At 44.2% G+C, this 24,199-nt stretch overlaps 1 protein-coding gene across 1 annotated transcript in view; it reads left to right on the top strand.

Moving 5' to 3' along the window:
- Nucleotides 1–24,199, top strand: part of LOC117351828 (ankyrin repeat and KH domain-containing protein 1-like) — a 167,376-nt gene that overhangs the window by 89,643 nt on the left and 53,534 nt on the right. Inside the window, 6 exon segments of the mRNA XM_033927673.1 lie at nt 3,897–3,908; nt 3,911–3,945; nt 3,948–4,041; nt 4,671–4,936; nt 15,138–15,280; nt 16,971–17,184. Coding sequence (XP_033783564.1) covers nt 3,897–3,908; nt 3,911–3,945; nt 3,948–4,041; nt 4,671–4,936; nt 15,138–15,280; nt 16,971–17,184 — 764 coding nt within the window.

Here is a 24,199-nt window from a genome sequence, read left to right as displayed (position 1 = left end):
ATGATGTACTTAAATGTCTCAATCATGTCTCCCCTCTCCCTACGCTCCTCGAGAGTGTAGAGCTGCAATTTGCTCAGTCTTTCTTCGTACGGGAGACCCTTCAGCCCTGAGACCATCCTGGTGGCCATCCGCTGAACCGATTCAACTCTGAGCACATCCTTACGGTAATGTGGCCTCCAAATTGAACACAGTATTCCAGATGCGGTCCTCACCAGGGCTCTGTAACAGTGGCATCATGACTTCAGGTTTCCTGTGACGAAGCTTCTCTTGATACAAGCCTATCATTTGCCGTGCTTTAGATGAAGCCTTCTCCACTTAGTGGTGCTTTCATGTCAGCACTGATGATTACTCCCAAGTCTCGTTCTGGCTGCCGTAGTCCTGGCTAAAGTTCTCACATTCAGGGTGTAAGTTCTGCAAGGATTTCGTTGCGAGATGCATGACTTATACATTTCTTGGCATTGAAGCCCAGCTGCCAGATCAAGGACCACTTTCTAAAGTATGCAGGTCTTGCTCCATAGCATCCTGAAGATTATAGCCGTTTACTACATTGCATAGTTTGGCTCATCAGCGAATAAGGTTACCTTGCCTTGGAGCCCTTGAGTCAGATCCCTAATGAATCTAGGGCTCCAAGGCAATGTACCTTATTCGCTGATGACGCCAAACTAAGCCATCATGAAGGTCCTATATCCCTGCAGAAGAAAACGTCAAAGGAAATCATGAATGTATGAGAGGGACCTTGGGGGTGATAGTAGTCCGAAAATTCTAAAGGCGAAAAAACAGTGCGACAAGGCCAGTGGCTGCTGCCAGAAGGATGCTGGGCTGTATAAAGAGAGGCATAACCAGTAGAAGAACGAAGATGTGATGCCCCTGTACAGGTCGTTGGTGAGGTCCATGTGGAGTATTCAGTGTTCAGTTTTGGAGACTGTATCTGGTGAAGGACACCACAAAGCTTGAAGCAATCCAAGGAGGGTGACAAAAATTATAAGAGGTTTGCGCCAGACAAAGACGTATGAGGAGAGACTGGAAACCCTGAATATAATATACCTATAGAGAAAAGGAGGGACAGGGAGATAAGATTCAGGACGCTCAAATACGTTGAAAGGTATGAAACGTAGAACAAAATCTTTTCCGGAGAAAGGAAAATGGGTAAAACCAGAGGACAATAATTTGAGGGTGAGGGGTGGTAGACTCAAGAGCAATGTAAGGAAATTCTTCTTGTACAGAGAGGGTGGTGGATGCCTGGAATGTGCTCCCAAGAGAGGTGATGGAGTTCAAAAAAGCGTGGGATGAATACAGAGAATCTAGAATCAGAATAGTAAATATTGAAGAACTGAGGCCAGTACTGGGCAGACTTGCATGGTCTGTGTCTGTATATAGGCTGTATTGGGGGAGGATGGCTGGGGAGGGCTTCAATGACTGGGAGGGTATAGATGGACTGGAGTGAGCTTTGACGGAGACTTCAGTAGTTGGAACCTAAGAACAGTACCGGGCAGAGCTTTAGATTCTTGCCCAGAAATAACTAAGGAGGAGAAGGAAAAACCTCCCAACAAACTTTTAGATTGAATCAGATTGGGCAGACTAGATAGGCCATTCGGGTCTTTATCTGCCGTCATCTACTATGTTATGTTACTATGATGCAACCCCTGAAATTGTTTGACTATGTCCAGATTGTTGACTTTAGCAGATATGTCAAATATCGACTAAAATAATTGCTGAGACACTACAGATATCCAGGGACAGTGTTGGGTATATAATCCTTAAGTAGCTGGTTTGCAGAAGCTGACAGCCAAGTGGGAGCCCAAATGTTTAATGCTGACATGGAATGATATTGAGTGGACACTTCCAAGTTGATTTTGCAGCTTTTTCAGCGAGCTGGTGCATCTGTTTGGCTATGACTAGTTACTGTTAATGAAACATGGTTACATCATTCTGCATCCTGTAAACAAAACAATCAGTGTAGTGGTGGCACTCAGGTTCTCCAAGGCCAAGGAAATTCAAGACCCAAAAGTCAGCAAGAAAGGCTTTCTCCACTAGCCCCGATAGCCCGCTTTCGGCCACATCCTGCACTCACAGAAACAGGAAGTTGCCGCATAGGAGTCAGGGTACACCTGCAGGAAGTTCTTAGGGCCAGTGGAGGAACCTGTTTGCATTAAAGATCGTGCTTGTGACCCCAAGCAAGTTAAGAAAATGCCAGAGGGGAAGGGGAGGTTGAGGCCCGGCTGTTGATCACAATTTTCTGTGTGACTAAAACTTTTAATGTGTTAATCGTATTAAGATTAATTTTTACACAAGATCTCAAGCCCAAAGGGAGCATTACACACAAGAATGACGAACTCTATATAGTCCGCCTAAAGTTATGCACTTGCATCAGCCTAACTAGCCGATGTAGGCACTTAAATTGATTTATAGGGTAATTAGTAGCAATAATTGGCACTTAACCACCTAAAAAATTGGCTTTAATTGGACAGGCCCCTGACTTAAAAAACATGATTATATAAAAGATAGACACCTAGTCCCAAAGCACCTATTTAAAAGTGGATGTGGTTAGGGTGGATCATGGGTATGTTTTTGAGCTAGGCACCTCTTTGTGAAATTAGATGCTGTTAGGTGTCTAACTCGGGCACAGGTATGTTAGGCGAAGAAATCCATGGCATAAATTAAGGGTGTGCCTAAGTTTAGGACGCCTATAATGCTTAAGACTAGTCGTAGGCGGCTCTAAGTGTGAATTCTATAGCAGTGATGTCTAACTTATAGAATAGGACATGGACTGAAGCTAAGGGGGGACAAGTCCAGGACATAATATCAGGAAGTTCTGCTTCTACGCAACGAGTGGTGGACACCTGGAATGCTCTCCCAGAGGAAGTTATAATGTCCAATGTGACAACGGACAAGAGGACATGGACTGAAGCTAAGGGGGACAAGTCCAGGACAAATATCAGGAAGTTCTGCTTCACGCAATGAGTGGTGGACACCTGGAATGCTCTCCCCAGAGGTAGGTTATTGCGGAATCCACCGTTCTAGGATTTAAAAGCAAACTAGATGCACATCTCCTTACAAGAGGCATAGAGGGATACGGGTGACTAAAATTATGCCAGATGTACACCAGGCTGAGCCTCCGCATGTGGCGGATCGCCGGACTTGATGGACCGAAGGTGTGATCCGGAGATGGCAGTTCTTATGTTCTTAGCACCGCACCTAGTTGGCACTGATTTTTTTAGGTGGAGTCTAAAGAATTCAGGCCCAAACTGCCTATTCTAAATGAAATAGTGAAACTAAGTGGAAAGCTTGGAGTTGGCAGTGGAAGAGGAGGACATAAATAACCCTCTCCCCCCGGCCATTTTCTAACTTACCTTGGTCATGGACAGCATTTGTAATGCAAACAAGCTTCTTTGAGAGCCTTCCTGCAGCTGCATACCGCACTTGCAGAAACAAGTATGCTGTATTGCTATTGGTCCATGTCGCGTTATGGCTGTCTGTGACATAATGAAACTTGTAGCTGACTGACTTTTACTCGGTGGTGGTGGTGGAAAGGGGGATTGAGTAGAAATAAATTTTGTTGGTTAATTTAGGCTCCTTTTATAAAGCCACACTAACCATTCCCATGCAGGCTTTATAAAAGGAACCCTTTGTTTTAGTTTGGCTGTTTTGGTTATTTGGGTTTGATATTTGTATGGGTGAGCTGTGTTCAACATTTTTTTTGCTGTCTTGACTTGAATTTTTTTTTTTTCAGTGTTGAACATCCTTGGAGCTACAAATTGAATATAAATAAATACCTTTTAAATTTAAAATCTAACAAAGAAAAATATTGCCCTTTATCACCTGTTTATTCTTCCTTATTTGCACTGATTTGAATAAAGAATTTGTAGTTATAAAAATGTATCTTACATTGCTATCAGGTTTCACACCACTTATTTGGCTGCTACTGCTGGACATGTCGGAGTGGTAAGAAATTCTTCTAGACAAAGGGTGGAGATATAGAAGCACAGTCGGAACGTACCAAGGACACCCCTCTTTCACTTGCCTGTTCGGTGGCGTCAAGAGGTATATGTAATTGGCTTGTTTTTTATATGTTTTGCTACATATCTTCCATTTCAGGTGTACTGACAATCAAAATTTACTGCTGTTGTCATCTCTATTCCACTAAAAAACAGAAAGCAACAATTGTATATTAAAAACAAAACACGTCTTGAAAGTTCATTCTCTGTGCTTCCATGTAGAAAATTGATGGCAAATTTAAAAAAAAAAAAAACCACAAATTAAAAAAAAAACAAACAAAAACCTATCTAGTCTGCCCATCCATACCAACTACTAAGCTCTACAATCCCTGATCCTCTGTTTGTAACTGAATTCAAGAAATAATGGGATAATAACCTTCACCACCACTGTTGCTAGAGTCTGTTCCACACATTCACAACCCTTTTCATAAATATTTCCTTAGATTACTCTTGTCTGTTTACTACATCTCATCCTATGAGCCTTTGCTCCCAATCTTCCTTTCAGTTAAGACTTTCCACCTGTGTACAAGTATTCAAACCACAAAGGTATTAAATGTCTCAGTTTGAAATTCTCCCACCTTTCTTTCAAAGCATACTTGTTGAAATGTCTATCCTTATTTTTGTGACAAGAGACCAATGACCATTCTAGTTTTCTGGAATGACTGTCTTTTAAAGTTGCAGTTTCCAGAATTGTACGTAGTACTTCAAATGAAGTTTCACCAGAGGCTTATACAGACAGTACTGCCTCCTTATTCCTGCTAGCCATTCTTCTCCCTCTACATCAGTGTATCGCAAACTCTGTGCCCCGGAAGATTCCGGGTGTGCCCCAAGATGCCGGCGAGGAGGAGTGTCATCGGCACAGGCTGACTGATTACGGGACGTTCTCATCATGGCGAGGCGCGCCTGCACCTCTCCTCACTGGCGTCTGCTCCTTCTCAATGGTAATAGGTGCTCAGGGCTCATGGCTGAAGAACATCCGTACATGCGCATACATCGACGTGATGTCATTCACATCAACGTCTGTGCATTTCCGGGTGCCCTCCAATCACAGCCCCGAGACTAGTGTGCCAGCAGCTTAAAAAGTTTGCAACACACTGCTCTATATCCAAGCATCCTTCTAGTTTTGCAAGACGAGCAAAACATTCATAAAATCGGCGCCTCGGAAACCGAACGTGCCTTGATTTGCGAGTGGCACCCCCCCTCCTCCGCGATTTGAAATCCCCAGACCCACCCGAACAGGCTTCTTACTTCCATCTGGCCACCGGCACCGGCATGTCCTGTGCATTGATGCCGGTGCCCGAAGATCTGCCTCCTCTTCTTTGCTGGGCCTTGAGCATCTGCGCATGCTCAAGGCCTGCGAGTTCACGCTCTCTTCCAAAGTTAATCCACATACAGCTTTCCTTAGCTTCTTAATCGTCCCTCCAGACTGGCACAGAACAGATGGGTTTAGATTTCTCTGCCAGCAGGTGGAGACTGAGACATTGACTTTTAGCTACAGTACAAGTGGGCTGTGCAGTCCCATCTACAATCAGTCTATTCTCAGTCTCCAACAGGTGGAGTGATAGCTTGTGCAGTCTGTGCTGAGGTTTGTTAGGCCCTGTTGGATCTGATTAGTGAATCTTGTCCCTTTTGCTGTTAGGACAGAGCTTGGTCCTACCGACCTCAGGGGTGCCACACTTGGAATGGTCAAATCCCTCCCCATTTCCCCCACCTTCCCTTATGTCTGCTTTAAAAGAGACTCAACTGTACGCCTAGCCACCTGCTAGGCACAGACGACAGTTTAGAGCGATAGTGGGGTCTGCTCTCTTAATAACAGCTGGTGAGCTGTGAGAAGATATAAAAAAAACCCAAAACAAAATATAAAAGGAGCATAAAAAGGGCCTGAGGCTGCCATTTTTATACGCATGGGTCTTCAGCACGTTCATTATGAGCACTTCTAAAAAGCAGAAAAAGTGCATTTTTTGTGGGTGTCGAGCAATGGATGCAGCAGGGGCCTCGAGGGGGAACTGATGTCTGCTTCGGGTGTCAGCATGCAGGGCTCCCCTTCGCATGTGCACCATTAGTCAGCAGGGGGCGGTGAAATTACCTAGATATGCTAAGGACAATAGTATTTTATCCCAGGACAAGCAGGCAGGTATTCTCACTAGTGGGTGATGTCATCCGACAGAGCCCCAATACGGACATCTTGCAAGCATGTCTTGCTTGAAGAAACTCAGAAGTTTCGAGATGCCCGCACCACGCATGCGCCGGTGCCTTCTCGCCCGATGGTCCGGGCGCGTCTCCTCAGTTTTTTTCTTCCGCGGAGCTGAGAAGTCTATCTTCAATTTGCGCCCATTGAATCTCTTTTTTTGCCTTCTATTTTGCCGCGGGTTGAGTTCTTTTGGCTCTCCTGTGCATTTATTTCTTTCTTTGATTTCTTTTTTAAAAAAAAAAAAATATTTCCTTCCGATACCGGGTCGGCCGCGTGGCTGGGGCCCCGCGCCTTCGACCTTGCGGCGGAGCTTTTCCGGCCTATGTCCCGGCCGATTACCGGTTTTAAAAAGTGTAGCAAGTGCCAGCGCGCGATTTCGCTCACGGACCCTCATCGACGCTGCTTACAGTGTCTGGGACCAGATCACTTCCCGAAATCGTGCCGGCCTTGCTCCACTCTGACGGCGAGAGCGTTTAAAGCGCCGCTGTCTACTGTGGGAGTCCATGTTCAAGATGGAAGCTTCATCGGATCCTGCAGCTTCGACATCGACGGGTGCTTCGACTCCTTCAGCGAAGCCCTCTGCCTCCCCGGCTGCTTCGGGCCTCCTGAAACCGGCATCGTTCACATGGTTTCGGCCCCGGCTTCGGCGCCGGTGCCTTCCTCCATCTCCTCGGAGCAGGTATCGACCCCTACAGTTCCACCGGTGGTGCTCAAGGTGCCGAAGACTGGCAAGCAGAAGCACGCAGCACTGAAGGAGCGCGGAGACCGTGCGGAAGGGCCCCCTTTTGGTGCGGATCCCTCCATATCGGCATCATTGCGGTCCCTTCTGGAGGCTCAGTTCGTGGAGCTCATGCAGACCATGGGGCCTCGACTGATTGCCACCATCCAGGGTGACCTCCCAGCTTCGGCTTCGAGGGGCGGACCGCTCCATCCTCCTCGCCGCACGACCTCGTTGCTCGGCGAGGAGGAGCGGGCGAGCGGTGTCCGGGTCTTCGAGGAGGGCCTCCCTTAGTGATATGCCTCCCTTGGAGCCCATCCCCTCGAGGAAAGCCTCATTTAGTGACCTGCCTCCCTTGGAACTGATTACTCCGCCCCATGACTCAGTGTGGCGTCCACCTTCGGGGCCACCCAGTCCTGGGCATAGCAGGAAGCAGGACGAGTTCTTCCGAACCCCCTATCAAGCCTGGGCGGCGTCAGGGGAGGCGCCGACTCTTCCGCCTCTGCGATCGACGGCATCGAGTCTGATCTGCTCCTTGGAGGCGTCTGACCCAGTTTCTCACAGACGGGCTCGATCCCCTTCCAGGCATCGAGAGGGGCATCGATCCAGACATTCTTCGAAGCATTCCTCTCGGCACTCGACTGTCTCGCCTCAGAAGAAATTGCCTCGGTTGGGGTATGCTGCTTCGACTGGGTCTCCTCCTCCGGGCCCGGAGTTCGAGGACCCCGAGGTTTTCTACTCGTCCTGTTGCTCGCAGGCCTCTCTGGAGTCTGAAGCCTCTTCTTCTTCTAGTCCGTCTCGCAGACCGGCGACGGCGGACCAACTGTCCTTTTCATCGTTCCTCAGGCAGATGGCAGATGACATGGACATTACTCTCGATGCTGGGTCTCGATATTCCAAGGAGTACCTCGATACCATGCACTTGCCTCGTCCTCCGGCAGAGTCCTTGCGGCTTCCCCTGCACAAGCTCCTCGATCAGACCTTCATGCGATGCTTAGAGTCTCCTTACTCTATCCCTGTGGTCCCTGGCAAATTGGATGCGCGGTACCGCACGGTGCATCATAAAGGCTTCGAGGGTCCTCCGCTTTCTCACCAGTCCCTCCTGGTCGAATCCTCGCTCAAGCGGTCTCATCCTGGCCAGGTCTATGCTTCAGTGCCTCCGGGCCGCGAGGGCAGAACCATGGATAAGTTTGGTCGACGCATCTATCAGAATTCGATGATGGCGTCTCGAGTCCTGAATTACAATTTCCACTTTGCAGCCTACTTGGAATTTTTTCTACCTGTGCTTCGGAAGTTCACACCATACATCGAGTCCCAGGCTAGGTTTGAGTTTGAGGAAGTGGTTGCTTCGCTGTCCCAACTTCGGCTTCAGTTAATGCAATCTGCCTATGATGCGTTCGAGCTCTCAGCCCGAGCGGCAGCCTGCTCGGTGGCGATGCGCCGGTTGGCCTGGTTGCGGACCATTGATATGGACCCGAATCTTCAGGACCGCCTGGCGAACGTCCCGTGTGCTGGGGCGGATCTTTTTGACGAATCCATCGAGACTGTCATGAAGAAGTTGTCTGACCACGAAAAGTCCTTCCAATCTATCCTTCGGTCGAAGCCTAAGCCTCAGCAGTCTCGACCTTCTCGTCCGCCGTTGATTTATCAGAGGCGTTATCAGCCGAGGCAAACTCCACCTGCGAGGCAACCGGCGAAGCGTCAGCCTCCCCAGAAGGGTCAGCCTAAGTCTCAGTCGCCTGCTGTCCCTAAGACCACTCAGCCTTTTTGACTGTCTCGTCGAGGGCATAACCAACCTCGTTCTGCCTCCCCGTTTTTCCCATCGGAGGGCGCCTCCATCTTTTTTATCATCGCTGGGAGGCCATAACAACCGACCTCTGGGTCCTTACTATCATCAAGGAAGGATACTCTCTTCATTTCCATCGGGTCCCTCCGGACCACCCTCCAAGAGAGTATCCTTCCAACTTGACTCAGACCGCCCTTCTTCTTCAGGAAGCTCAGGCTTTGCTCCGGCTTCGTGCCGTGGAGCCGGTTCCGTCGGGCCAACTGAACCAGGGGTTTTACTCCCGGTACTTCCTTGTTCCGAAGAAGACGGGCGACCTGCGACCCATTTTGGACCTCAGGGTCCTCAACAAATTCCTAGTCAAAGAGAGGTTTCGCATGCTGACACTTGCTTCTCTCTACCCCCTCCTCGAGCAGAACGACTGGTTATGCTCTCTGGATCTCAAGGAGGCCTACACTCATATTCCCATTCATCCGGCCTCTCGCAAATTCCTCAGATTTCGGGTGGGACATCTCCATCTGCAGTATCGAGTGCTTCCATTCGGCCTGTCTTCGTCCCCCAGAGTCTTCACCAAATGTCTGGTGGTGGTGGCCGCAGCCCTCCGGAACCAAGGTCTTCAGGTATTCCCCTACCTCGACGACTGGCTGATCAAGGCTCCCTCGGCTTCAGGGGTCCTCTCAGCGACCCTGTCAACGATTCTGTTCCTGCAGAGTTTGGGATTCGAGATCAACTTTCCCAAGTCTCATCTACAGCCGACCCAGTCTCTTCCCTTCATCGGGGCTGTCCTAGATACCGTACGTCTCAGAGCATTCCTTCCTTCTCAGCGCATGGATGCTCTTCTTCATCTCTGCCAGTCTGTGTCTTCTCGCCAGACCATCTCAGCGAGACACATGATGGTCCTCCTGGGCCACATGGCCTCTACAGTTCATGTGACGCCGTTTGCCAGACTCCACCTCAGAATTACTCAGTGGACCCTGGCATCTCAGTGGACTCAGGTGTCGGATCCGTTGACTCGACACATCACAGTCACTCCTGCTCTTCGGTAGTCTCTGCTCTGGTGGATGACCTCTTCGAATCTATCCAGAGGTTTGCTGTTTCATTCTCCTCCCCACCAGAAGGTTCTCACAACCGATTCCTTGACCTATGCCTGGGGAGCGCATCTGGATGGGCTTCGCACTCAGGGATTCTGGACCTGTGCGGACCGACTCCATCAAATCAATCTTCTGGAGCTCAGAGCCATCTTCAATGCTCTTCAAGCTTTTCAACATCTGCTTCACGACATGGTGGTCCTCATTCGCACCGACAATCAGGTCGCCATGTATTATGTCAACAAGCAGGGGGGCACGGGCTCGGCCTCCCTCTGCCAGGAAGCTCTCAGAGTCTGGGATTGGGCGGTTCGCCACAACACCTTCCTCAAAGCTGTCTACATTCAGGGGAGGGACAATGTCTTGGCGGACAAACTGAGTCGTCTTCCCCAGCCTCACGAATGGACACTCCACTCCAAGCCCCTTCATCAGATCTTTGCTCAGTGGGGAACGCCTCAGATAGACCTCTTTGCGGCTCCCCACAATTTCAAGCTGCCTCAGTTTTGCTCCAGGATCTACGCTCCTCATCGCCTCGAGGCAGATGCTTTTCTGCTGGATTGGGGGAATCGCTTTCTGTATGCGTTTCCGCCATTCCCTCTCATTCCAAAGACTCTAGTCAAACTGAAATCTGAACATGCCACCATGATTCTGATAGCTCCTCGGTGGCCCAGGCAACCTTGGTTCTCCCTTCTACTTCAACTCAGCAGCAGGGAACCGTACCTACTTCCAGTGTTTCCTTCACTGCTTACTCAGCATCAGGGGTCTCTGCTTCATCCCAACCTGCAGTCTCTCCACCTGACAGCTTGGTTCCTCTCAACGTAACTCCGCACCAGTTTTCCCAGGCGGTGAGGGATGTCTTGGAGGCTTCCAGGAAGCCTGCTACTCATCAATGCTACTCTCAAAAATGGACTAGATTTTCTTCATGGTGTATTTCCAATTCTAAGGAGCCTCAGCGAGCCTCCCTATCCTCTGTTTTGGACTATCTTTTACATCTGTCTCAGTCTGGTCTCAAGTCGACATCTATACGAGTCCACCTGAGTGCTATTGCGGCTTTCCATCAGCCTCTACAAGGGAAACCTCTCTCTTCTCATCCTGTTGTTTCCAGATTTATGAAAGGACTTTTTCATGTCAATCCTCCTCTCAAACCGCCTCCAGTGGTTTGGGATCTAAATGTTGTCCTTTCTCAGCTTATGAAACCTCCTTTTGAGCCTCTGAGCAAGGCTCCACTAAAGTTTCTCACTTGGAAAGTGGTTTTTCTGGTGGCCCTCACATCTGCTCGCAGGGTCAGTGAGCTTCAGGCCTTGGTGGCGGACCAACCTTTCACAGTATTCCATCATGACAAGGTGGTCCTCCGCACTCACCCGAAATTCCTGCCTAAAGTTGTCTCTGAATTTCACCTCAACCAATCCATTGTGCTTCCAGTGTTCTTTCCAAAGCCTCATTCTCATCCTGGAGAATCAGCTCTTCACACTCTGGACTGTAAACGTGCTTTGGCTTTCTACTTGGATCGCACCAAACCACACAGAACTGCTCCTCAACTTTTCGTCTCCTTTGATCCAAACAAGTTGGGACGACCTGTATCAAAGCGCACCATCTCCAACTGGATGGCGGCTTGTATCTCTTTCTGCTATGCCCAGGCTGGATTACCCCTTCCCTGTAAGGTCACAGCACATAGGGTCAGAGCAATGGCAGCCTCTGTAGCCTTCCTCAGATTGACACCGATTGAGGAGATTTGTAGGGCTGCCACTTGGTCCTCGGTTCATACGTTCACCTCTCATTATTGTCTGGATACTTTCTCCAGACGGGATGGGCAGTTTGGCCAAACTGTGTTACAAAATTTGTTCTCCTAAGTTGCCAACTCTCCCTCCATCCCATTGAGGTTAGCTTGGAGGTCACCCACTAATGAGAATACCTGCCTGCTTGTCCTGGGATAAAGCAATGTTACTTACCGTAACAGTTGTTATCCAGGGACAGCAGGCAGCTATTCTCACGTCCCACCCACCTCCCCTGGGTTGGCTTCTCTGCTAGCTACCTGAACTGAGGAGACGCGCCCGGACCATCGGGCAGGAAGGCACTGGCGCATGCGCGGTGCGGGCATCTTGAAACTTCTGAGTTTCTTCAAGCAAGACATGCTTGCAAGATGTCCGTATCGGGGCTCTGTCGGATGACATCACCCACTAGTGAGAATAGCTGCCTGCTGTCCCTGGATAACAACTGTTACGGTAAGTAACATTGCTTTATTGGACACGTGGAAATGATGGCTTTTAACATGCACAGTTTATGAGATTGGGGCAGCATAGTAGTGTTGAGGCAATTTAGTACCAGTTTTTGGGGATTAATTAAGTTGTGGGGGTTTTAGTGACCAAAACACACCCCTGCAATTTTAAAACTCAGATGGCAGTTAAGGGCTCCATATACACATGTCTGAACAAAAGAGTAAAGAAAGATAACCCTCCTAACTTATATAGCCAATATAAACCTAATCAAGATACTACTGAAAAATTGGCTAAACCTCCTTAAACCTGAGACGGAAAGTCTGACAATATAATTATTTCCCTGGAAGAACACTGGGGTTAGAATAAAGGACATCAGTATGAGCCCGCCATAAATCGTGGGAACCTCTGGCTCAGGGCAAATCTCAAAGGTGACTAGCACCAGACATACGTCTAGATGAGAGTTGCCTCATACATCATGTAGTCCATAATCATCCCCCGTGAACAAAATAATTATACTTCCAAATGAAAAAATGCAGGCTTAACACTCAGGAGAAAGGGGGAATAAAGACATCACAAACAAATAACCCTTGAAAGACTAAACCAAGACAATGAATAATAAGAAATAAGTGAAGTGTGTGAATTGCAGTTGATGATCCACACATGCATAATTCTGAATTTTAATAAATACATACATTGACATTAATAAATTAGTGCATGGCATCTAATAAAGTGCTTAATGCCTAATAAAGAATTCTTACTAAATAGATATCAGTTATATTAAAAGTATATAAAAAGACACAATGTATGAGAGAAATGTGCAAAGACCCTGAGATGAATAAGTTAAATACTATAAAAGGATTAGATACTTATGAAAAGTGCCAGTGCAAAAGTTCCTATCTCTTAACAGCAGCAAAATCTAAATAAATGACTTAAGACATCAAATGAATATGCCTACAAAATGAAAAATCAAATAAGATAAAGTGCAACTGCTAAAGTGCAAAAGCTAAGGTGCAAAGGTGCAAATTCTAAAGTACAAATAATACCACTCATATAACAAAGCTGCTATAAATAATAAAGCACCAACACTACAAAATACTTCTGGGGTCCCAGAACATTTTCAAACCTCGAGTACCTGCACACATTCACAAATTTATGAAGTTAATATTCATGCTGAACAGGTGCAGATGTGTGTGGCACTTTTTGATTTGTTTGAACATGCACACAATCTACCGCTCTCCTTGCAGAACTTTTGGGTGTGTCTTGTAGAGTTCCCCCAATTAGCGCACAAGTTCTGTGTGCTTGAAATTAGCATCTTAAATTTACTGCATCGTGAAGTTCTAATTTTACGATAGAAACCACTCATTCAGCTATCTGCGCAAGGCTCTACCATATGGCTTTCTGTATTGTTCCTGAGTGCGTGTTTCTAATGTGTGCTGATGTATCATCTTTTTGAAGGTACATACACTAAACCGTGTGAGACAATCATGAGAAGATATTGCTGGTCAGACAATCGCACTCAGGTCGTCAACGTGCTAGATTAAAACACAATTTTAAAGCGCTCCAAGGGTGTGTGTGTGGTGGAACCCCCCCCCCTACACACTTTACTTAGAACAGTTGGCGCTCCCATTGAGGAGTGTTGGGGAGAACCCCCCATTATAGAGGAAACAGCCTTTTTCCCTCTTCTTAAGGGAAAAATTGGTTTCCTCTGTAATGGGGAGTTCCCCCTCCCAACGGGAGCGCCAACCATTCTAATAAAGTGGAAGGGGTTCCCCCCACACCCCTCGGAGCATATTAAAATTGTGTGTTAATCCAGCGCGCTGACATCTTGCGCGTGATTGCCTAGCAATGTCCGCACGTGATTGTCTCGTCACCTTTTTGAACATTAAGCTCTACTTGTTTGGAAGAGACAGCTGAGGAGAGATTGATGGTTTCTGAAATCATGAATGAAACAGGTAAACAGGAATTGGTGGTTTACATGATCAAAAAGTACAGAGACTGGGAGGGGTAGTATGCCATAAAAAGTACCAAATTGTATATTTAAAACATTTTTTTCATTTAACACATTATTAAGTCTTTGGAATTCACTAATAGAGGATACGGTAAAAGCAGATAATGTAGGAGAAGTTCCCAGAGAAGTCCATAAAAGAGAAACTTTGGGGAATTTGTTGCCTTTCCCTAGGGAGAAACAGCATAGAATTCTTGCTACTTTTGGGGATCCTGCCAGATACTTGTCTGTTACTGGAAATTAACGCCTTTCAAAGTTTTCTTGAATGCTAAGTTCAACCAGAAGAGTCGGAGAACAAATAACTTGATACATACATACAACAAAATTGTTGGCATTCTTTAATTTCAAAAATTAATTCTGCTTTTAACCTTAGTCAAGATGGATAATTGATTTTGTATTCTAATCCTTTGTCCAAGAAGGAACATCATTCTTAAATTTTATTTACAAAGAATCCAAGTTTCTAGAAACCTAATCAGTTGCTGATTCTCTGTACAATAATCAGTTTGTAGCCATTAATTTTAGAAATATGTAGTGGATCCTATAAGCCTGCTCTTGAAATCGTCTAGAAGATTGGTAGCATGCTAGAAAAAAAATGTACTTTACAAAGCATTAAGGAATGGATACATGATCATTTATAGGTGTCAAATTTGATGCATTCAAGCTAAAATTCAATCCCAGTGCTGCCTTTTGTAATTAAGTTCCTCAAAGCAGACTGAGATTGAAGGGGGGAAAGGAACTTTCTTTCCAGCAATTATCATACATTGTGCACTATCCCTCCCATAATCAAAATGTGATTGACATGTCAGCTGCTACATTCTTTGCTGCTGAGCAATAGCAGCAACTGTGGTGAATCAATTTTCTTTTGAGTTTTTTCAGACCATATTGCTAGTGAAGTACTTTTCAACCATGCAGGAGATCGTAATTAGCCAAATATCAATGATCAGCTGTGCTTGAAGTCAACTGGTAGAAGGTCTCAAGCTATAAGGGAATATCCTTAGTCTCATTTTAGAACAACCTGTAACTAACTGTTGATGCTGATTTTGTTAATTAATGAAATAATTGATGACAAAACAGCTCATAGTTCTGCCTTTTGCCTAGTAGTGTTTAAGATTATTGGAGAAAATTTAATTGTGTTTCGGTTCAGGTGGTTGATTTGCTGCTGGCGCGAGGTGCCAACAAAGAGCATAGAAACGTATCCGACTATACACCACTAAGCCTTGCTGCTTCTGGGGGTTATGTCAACATCATTAAGATTCTCCTAAATGCTGGTGCAGAAATTAACTCAAGGTATAGTAACATTAAGATTTTTTTCAATAACCATCTACTGTAGGTGCAAGCAAATTGAAATAATTTTCTTCTAGGTACTTGGTGGCTCTGTAGTAGCTCTTGAATACTATATTCTCATTGCCAAGGATGACAATCTTGACATGTTGCAGTCTTATATAACTGCTGTATTGAAATACAAACCTGTAGCATAAGGATACAACCGCCATTGTGCTGTGCAGTAGATGGAAAGCATGTTGAAGAAATACATGTATTATATCCATCCATTCATGAGGTTCTCAAATGTTTAATTTAACTATATAGCTGTAATTTTACAACTTGTGCAGGCTGGTATTGCCAGGCGATAAAAGTTTCAATTTGCATTCCATCTCCAATGGTAGGGAAGTATTAAAGTGAAAAGTGTAGTAATTTATGTGCAAAGGTAAAGAACTAAAATGGGGCAGAGGCTACAAAGTGATTGGTGTTTAGCTCATGCCTTTCTCAGTAGTTAAAGCGCATTATATTCAGGTAGAGTAGATATTTTCCTATCCCATAGGGCTGACAAATCTGTTAGTACCCGAGTCAGAGGAAGGTAGTGATTTACCCAAGATTACAAGGAATTGCAGTGGGATTAGAAGCTGGTTTCTCAACATGCTGCACTAACCTATATTGGCTACTCCTGCTACACAGTTAACTTGAACAAAGCATCAGTGTGCTAGGTGTTGAACTCCCAGTAAGACATGGCAGTTTCAAGTTTCATTAGGTTTTTATATACCGCCTATCAAGATTATCTAAGCGGTTTTACAATCAGGTACTCAAGTATTTTCCTTATCTGTCCCGGTGGGCTCACAATCTACCTAATGTACCTGAGGCTATGGAGGACTGAGTGACTTGCCCAGGGTCACAAATAGAGGCTGTTAATTTTAATCGAAGGGAGTAAACCGGTCATCTAGCATGAGTGGCAGGTTGGCTTGTCTACCCTTAACAAGTTTTAGGACAAAATTAAGTCAACTTTAAACAACTAAGAGATGTCCTTAGCAAAGTTGAGGGTAAAAGCAAGGGGGTGATGGCAAGAACATTTTATGTGGTAGACTTTTATGACTGAAAGCTGTGAGATAGCATTAGCTAAACTGTGTGGGCAAAGCCACTAGGCATTGTGGACCAAATGATCATCCTCTGACATCATTGCTTGTAAGGTAGAAGAATTGTGCATGTTTGTGTATCACTGCGTATGTCTGGTATGCATTATATCAGTGTATCTCAAACTGTGTGCCGAGGCACACTAGTGTGCCTCCTGAGATTCCAAGTGTGCCGCGGCACACTGAGGAGGAAGAGAGGCACCTACCCCATTCAGTGTATCTTAAAGATGAGATAAGTTTTTCACTAAATCTAACTTTTATATATTTATTTAAATTATAACTGAAGTCAAGAAAATTGTTCTATAGGCTGATGAGGAGGCTGGCTACTGATAAACTAGTGTCAAATAAAATAAGAACACTTGAGTGTAGCCGCTGAGGCTATAGAAGTTTGATGAAATGATTCTACAATGATTATGGAAAGATTAAATAATATGAATGAAAATTTCTGTAAATTCAAAAGTGTAATTAAATATAACAGAGTGTGTCATGATCTATATTGATTGTTGACTGAATATATTCTCTGTAACATTGGAATCTTGGAACTTGCATTAAGTCTGTCAATTTTTTTTGTTTAGAACTGGGAGTAAACTGGGAATATCTCCTTTAATGTTGGCTGCTATGAATGGGCATGTTCCGGCAGTAAAACTGTTGCTTGATATGGGTTCAGACATCAATGCCCAGATTGAGACCAATCGTAATACAGCCCTCACTCTAGCTTGTTTCCAGGGTCGAGCAGAAGTTGTGAGTCTTCTTTTGGACAGAAAAGCAAATGTGGAACACAGAGCTAAAGTATGTACAGATGAGCATAACCTAGAATTTTTTTCAAATTAACAGTTTATTTGCAAAATGTGTGTGTTCTTTTCTGCAAATACAGTAGTACCTCGGTTTACGAGTGCACCAGTTTGCGAGTGTTTTGCAAGACGAGCAAAACATTTGCAAAATCGGCACCTCAGAAACCGGCATCCCCCCCCACGACGCGATCAGCCGCCCCCCCCCCCCCACGACGCGATTGGGCACCCTCCCCTCCCCCCCCCCCCCCCCGACGCTTCTTACCGTCATCTGAGCACCGAAGATCGGCCTCCTCTTCTGCTGGGTCTTGAGCATCTGCGTGAACTCACAGGCCTTGAGTATGCGCAGATGCTCAAGGCCCAGCAGAAGAGGAGGCCGATCTTTGGGCACTGGCACCAAGCACAGGACATGCTGGTGCCCAGATGATGGTAAGAAGTGGGGGGGGGGGTGCCCAATCACGGCGGGGGGGTGCTGGATCGCGGTGGGGGCCTTCGGGGGGAGCAATGCTGGTTCTCGTGGGGGGGGGAAACATATCAAAGCGAGTTCCCATTATTTCATATGGGGAAACTCGCTTTGATAAACGAGCATTTTGGATTACGAGCATGCTCCTGGAACGGATTATGCTCGTAATCCAAGGTACCACTGTATGTGAGAAGTGGCAAACATTTTGATTATACTTGATTATGCATTAGTATGCATGTCTCTTTTTTGTGCTTTAAATCTTTTGGGGTCTGTTTAAATCTTTTTACATTTATATTTCAGGCTTGTACAAATTATATGGCTGGTTGGTTTTTTTTTTATAATGTCTAAAGTAAAAATCCAAGTATGCAAGAAAGCAGCAAGTGTGTTGAAACAAGTCTGTGCATGTTGTGACATGTCTCAAGCTTACTCTTGCACAGTCGTGGCTCATCTAACATTCCAAGAGACAGGATGTCAGGAGAGTCCTTGTGCGAATCAAGTAAGAAATTGCTAGATTTGGAGCACTGTTCAGTGATAAAAATTCTCACAAAAGAAGGGAAAAAGCCAAAGGAGATTCATGAACACATGACTTCAGTTTATGGTGAGTTTGCCCCTTCATCCTCCAAAGTAAAACTTTGGAGCAAGCTGTTTTAAGTAGGATAGAGAATCCATTGAAGATGAATCTCATGCTTGATGGCCTGTGGAAGCAACTTGTGCAGGAAAGTCTAGGTTTTAATTTTGTCAGAAGAATTAAGGTTTCCCAACTAACTGAAGAAATGGGCATCTTGGCAGGTACAATTTGGAAAATAATTATGAAAATTTGGGTATGTCCAAGGTTATTGCAAGATGAGTTCCAAGAATGCTGATGCCATGTCAGAAGGCCATGAGGTTCCAGTGCTGTCAGGAGAACTTGGAGATGCCCCGCAAAAACCCAAGTGAATTTTTTTTAATCATTTGGTGACTGAAGATGAGACTTGGGTCTATCACAGAGACCTTGAGTCCAAAATGAAGTCAAATCAGTGGAAGCATAAATCATTCCCCACCCCAAAAAAGTTCAAGACAGAAAAATTTGCAGGCAAAGGCATGGCAACTGTCTTCTGGGATGATAGACTTTTGCTTATGGAGTTCATGCCACACAAGACAACCATAATTGGGGAGAGTTACGCCAACACAATGATTGTTTTGTGAGAGTCAATCAAGGAGAAGAGACAAAGAAAATTCACAGCAGACATGCTGCTGCTTCATGACAATGTGCCGGTGCACATGTCGCCCTACAGTACTGGACAACAGTTTTCAAATGATGAAGCCATCAAGGAAGCTGTGACGTCCTAGTTTGAAGTCAAACCGAGGAATTCTTTTCAAAGGGATTAGCTCCATACACTTCATCCACTTTTCCTGCAATACTATCAGGGGACTATATTGAAAAATAAAGATTTTCTGAAAACTTTACTTTTCTACTGATGTAGATAAATTATTGAACGCCCTAGTATGTTCAAGTTTTCCTGCATTAGGAGAGGAAAAATGGTTCTTAACAAATTACAAGCAAGCCTCAAAGGCTCAACAAGCAAAGGCAACGACGACAACTGCCTCAACAACTTTGCTTTCAAGGAGCACAGAAAACTATCATTGGCTTAAAAACCTGAAAAAAATGCGTTTTAAAAACAAAACAGAGAGATGAGTCTGCACCCAAAAAACTGGTTAAAGACCCAACCCTTCCCAATACCAGGAAAAACTAAAAAATGATCACAAAAAAAGTTCTAAAAACATATCAAAATATAAATAAACCAGTCACTTATCTATATCACATACAGGAGGAGCTTAAACAATATCTGCTGAGTTCCCAGCAATACTAGTCTTGATTCCCAATCCACATGCCGATATCTTCAGTTCACATTCCTCTCCCATCACATGCCAACCAGACTCTCAATGACTCTCAATTCTGCTTGCTCATAATCCTCTTGTTCACATTCCTCGACAAGGGCCACTTGTTTCGTGGGCTAACCTGCTACATCAGGAGGTTAAATGTAATGTAATGTAATTTATTTCTTATATACCACTACATCCGTTAGGTTCTAAGCGGTTTTCAGAAAATATACATTAAAATTATAAGTAAGAAAGGTACTTAGAAGTTCCCTAACTGTCCCGAAGGCTCACAATCTAACTAAAGTACCTAGAGAGTAGTAAGGAAGTGCAAAGTAAGGAAAGAGAAAAAATGAGAAAATAAACAATCTAACTGTTAAACTGAGAACTACAGTAAAACCTTGGTTTACGATCATAATTAGTTCCTTAAACATGCTTGTAATCCAAAATACTTGTATATATCAAAGCAATTTCCCCATAAGAAATAATAGACGATTTGTTCCACAACCCAAAAAATTTTAATACAAAACATTGTACTGTACAGAACAGTCACTACACTCCCACAGCGTCAGAACCACCATCGGCTCAGTTGTGATGATGTGATGCGCATATACTGTACGTATTTTGCTCGGTTTGCAAAACACTCACACATCCAAGTTACTCGCAATCCAAGGTTTTACTGTACTTCATTTAAAATGATGTCTGCTTAAAAGTTTTTATTACAACCATGCATTATTGGAATCTGTAAGACAGGACCCCTCAAAAAAAGTCTCAAGTACTTGTGTCTCACTCAGCTGTTTTTTTAGCAAGAAATTTATATTTGCTTTTTGTTCTAATTAGATTGTGATTTTGAGATAAATTAACATTTTACCATATTCTAATTGTGGTAAAAGGTTTTTAGGTTGGAAAACAAGCATGTATTTATTGCTTTATTACACAAGGCAGCTAAGTTAAATGCATTTGAATTGATTAAAAGATCAGCCTCGACCAATAAACATGTTCTATAGAATCAGAGTCTTGTAAGCTGTTTAGTACGGTTTGTAATATTATAGGTCTCTAATTTCCTCTCTTCATGGCCTGGCAGTTTCTTCCTGCTCCTTAAACTTCACCTCAACCAAAATCCTGCCTCTGGACTACAATAAAATTTGCAGACGATACAAAACTATTTAGTGGAGCTGGGACTAAAGAGGAATGCGAAGAATTGCAAAGGGACTTGAACAAACTGGGGGAATGGGCGGCGAGATGGCAGATGAAGTTCAACGTTGAGAAATGTAAAGTATTGCATGTTGGAAACAGAAACCCGAGGTACAACTATACGATGGGAGGGATATTATTGAATGAGAGCAACCAAGAAAGGGACTTGGGGGTAATGGTGGACATGACAATGAAGCCTACGGCACAGTGCGCAGCAGCCGCTAAGAAAGCAAATAGAATGCTAGGCATAATCAAGAAGGGTATTACAACAAGGACAAAAGAAGTTATCCTGCCATTGTATAGGGCGATGGTGCGCCCGCATCTGGAATACTGCGTCCAATATTGGTCTCCGTACCTTAAGAAGGATATGGCGTTACTCGAGAGGGTTCAGAGGAGAGCGACATGTTTGATAAAAGGAATGGAAAACCTCTCATACGCTGAGAGATTGGAGAAACTGGGTCTCTTTTCCCTGGAGAAGAGGAGACTTAGAGGGGATATGATAGAGACTTACAAGATCATTAAGGGCATAGAAAGAGTAGAGAGGGACAGAAAGAGAGAGAGAAAGGGAGACAGAGAGAAATAGAGAGAGAGAAAGAGAGAGAGAGAGAGAAAGAATGGAGAAACTGGGACTCTTTTCCCTGGAGAAGAGGAGACTTAGAGGGGATATGATAGACTTACAAGATCATGAAGGGCATAGAGAGAGTAGAGAGGGACAGATTCTTCAAACTTTCGAAAAATAAGAGAACAAGAGGACACTTGGAAAAGTTGAAAGGGGACAGATTCAAAACGAATGCTAGGAAGTTCTTTTTTACCCAACGAGTGGTGGACACCTGGAATGCGCTTCCAGAGGGCGTAATAGGGCAGGGTACAGTACAGGGGTTTAAGAAAGGATTGGACAATTTCCTGCTGGAAAAGGGGATAGAGGGGTATAAATAGAGGATTACTGCACAGGTCCTGGACCTGTTGGGCCGCCGCGTAAGCGGACTGCTGGGCACGATGGACCTCAGGTCTGACCCAGCGGAGGCATTGCTTATGTTCTTATGTCATAATCTTTTTCATAGCTACCTGATATTCCTCGGTGTGTTCCTCCCCCCTCCCAAAAAAAAAACACCAAAAAAGCTTGATTTCATGTGAACCTTAAGTGCTGCCAATAGGCATCGCCATTGAAAAATTGAGATTACACCCCATCTTTCCCCAAATCTGGAGGTAATACAAATGCTACCTCTGCAACATCCCGAGTCCCAAATAGCCCAGGAAGTAAGAGAGTGGACCCAAGAGTTGAATCCAGATCTTTCAGATAGTGGCACATGCATTTCCTAAGTATTGTTGAATATGGGAGACAAATGTGTCGCTACTAGAAATTTTGTAAATAAAAATTAGTGCTTGGTTATGTGTGAAAGAACTTTGGGATTTGGGATTTTTTTTCCTTTTTTCTATTTTTGGTATTTAAAGAATACTTTCAAGAATAACTCAAATTAGGTACAAGGTTACTTAAAATCAAAATAGAAAGTTAATGGCCCAGGATAGAACCCAGCAAACTTTTTTTTTTTTTCTCTTTCCAAAAATACTGTAAGAAAAGGAAAATAGGTCCACTAGGAAAGATCAGGTGTGGTATAAGAAGAGGGAAAGCAAACAGGGAGGCATCAAAGTATAATGAACTTTACCAATATCTCAGTCAAGAAATTGGTATCATTGTGTGGTTAAACAACTAAATAGAATAAGTTTAAACTAAACTAAACCTTAAGTTTATATACCGCATCATCTCCACGGAAGTAGAGCTCGGCACGGTTTACAAGAACTTAAAAATGAGAAAGGGTAGGAAAAGGTTTACATAAGTTTATAAATCGAGTGGAAAAGTAAGGGAAAAGAAATTACATGTTAGAGAAGAACCAGGTTTTTAGTTGTTTGCGGAATAAATGGAGGGAGCTCAGGTTCCGCAGCAGGATAGTAAGGTCATTCCAGAGACCTGTGATTTTGAAAAGAAGTGATTTTCCCAGTTTACCTGCGTGGAGAATACCATGTAGGGAGGGGAAGGATAGTTTTAATTTATGGGCGGTCCTGGTGGAGTCAGGGCACAAGGAGTTGAAAGAAAGTGGGATTAGGGAAGGAAGGATGCCGTGAATAATCTTAAAATCCATGCAAGAGCATTTGAATTGGACTCTGGAAATCACTGGGAGCCAATGAAGATACACTATATCAAGTTTACACAATGATATAGTCAAAATGGGATTGAAATAATTTGAGAGCACCTTAGTACACAATAATAGAATGAAGAATGCATATGTGAGGTTTTTTTTAAGACAATTTTTAATTTCTTAGGGTTTTTTTCCTTTTTTAAATGCTACTGCTTGTATAATCAAGAAAGAGTTTTTAAAAGCTTCAAGAAATGATCTGCCTATTTATTGAATGGAATGACAACTTCAGGAACTTGGTTTAGCTTGATAGCTAGTGCTTTATATATTTGATATGTTTTCCTTTGCATTTTTTTAAGGGAAGGTTCTCCAGGTTCTCATTCAAGTTTAGTTTGCTCCCTTTAGGTGGTTTATACTTCAAGGACAAGCAGGCATAATATTCTCACATGTGGGTGATGTCATCGATGGAACCCAGTTCAGACACTGACAAGTGTACTGTCACTTTAAATCTTTATGTAATAGTAACAATGTGAACGGCTGGAATGACTGGAATCCAATTTAATCCTTTCAACAACCATAAACTTTCAGTGTTGTCTATAACAAAAAAGTGTTTGTTTTTTTTACCAAACCTTAATTCAAATAGGAATGGTAACGATCCTCGGAGGGTTAAACTACCCCAATGGTTCTCGTGAATCAAATCACTGTACCTGATCTTTAAATCTTTAGGCAGTGCCTACAAGTGCGTGCCGGTGCCTTCCTGCCCAACATTGGCTAATCAGTTTTCTACAGAGCTGTGAAGCTGTGTTTGAGTTCTCATTAGTGTGTCAAACTTTACCTTTTTGGGTGCCTTCCCTTTATTTTTTCTTTTGGTGTTTCTCTTTTTTTTTTAAGTTCCTTCCCTTCTAATCATGTGTGTGGTTTTTTTTTTGTTGTTGTTTCCCCCACCCATTTTCAGGCCCCTTTTTATATTCCGGGAGCATAGGCCTTTTCAGGTTCACTTTTACTGGAGCTTCCCAGGCCATTGAGCCCTTTGACTTCACGTTGGCACTTTTCCTCCCTGTGTCCAAGATGCCTAGCGGCTTCAAGAGGTACACTGAATGCAACAGGATCATTTCTGGCACGGATCTGCACAAATGGTGTATTCAGTGTCTTGGTTCCGAGCATCAGGACTTTTCTTGTGCCTTCTGCTCTCGTTATATAGAAGAGGTTATTCAAGGCCTGCAAACTACAATTGAAAAGTACTTAGTTACCACTTTGGGGATATCGAGCATGGCCAGGGAATCCAAACCCACACACAATCAACACACACCTCTGCACTGCTTGTGTTGAAATTGCATCATATCGAGTCGATACAGTGGAAGGAGGGGATA

Source organism: Geotrypetes seraphini, chromosome 18 (genome assembly GCF_902459505.1).
Source record: "Geotrypetes seraphini chromosome 18, aGeoSer1.1, whole genome shotgun sequence".
Lineage (NCBI taxonomy): Eukaryota > Metazoa > Chordata > Amphibia > Gymnophiona > Dermophiidae > Geotrypetes > Geotrypetes seraphini.
The sequence above is the reverse complement of the archived record's forward strand: the minus strand, read 5'-3'. Positions and strand labels throughout refer to the sequence as shown.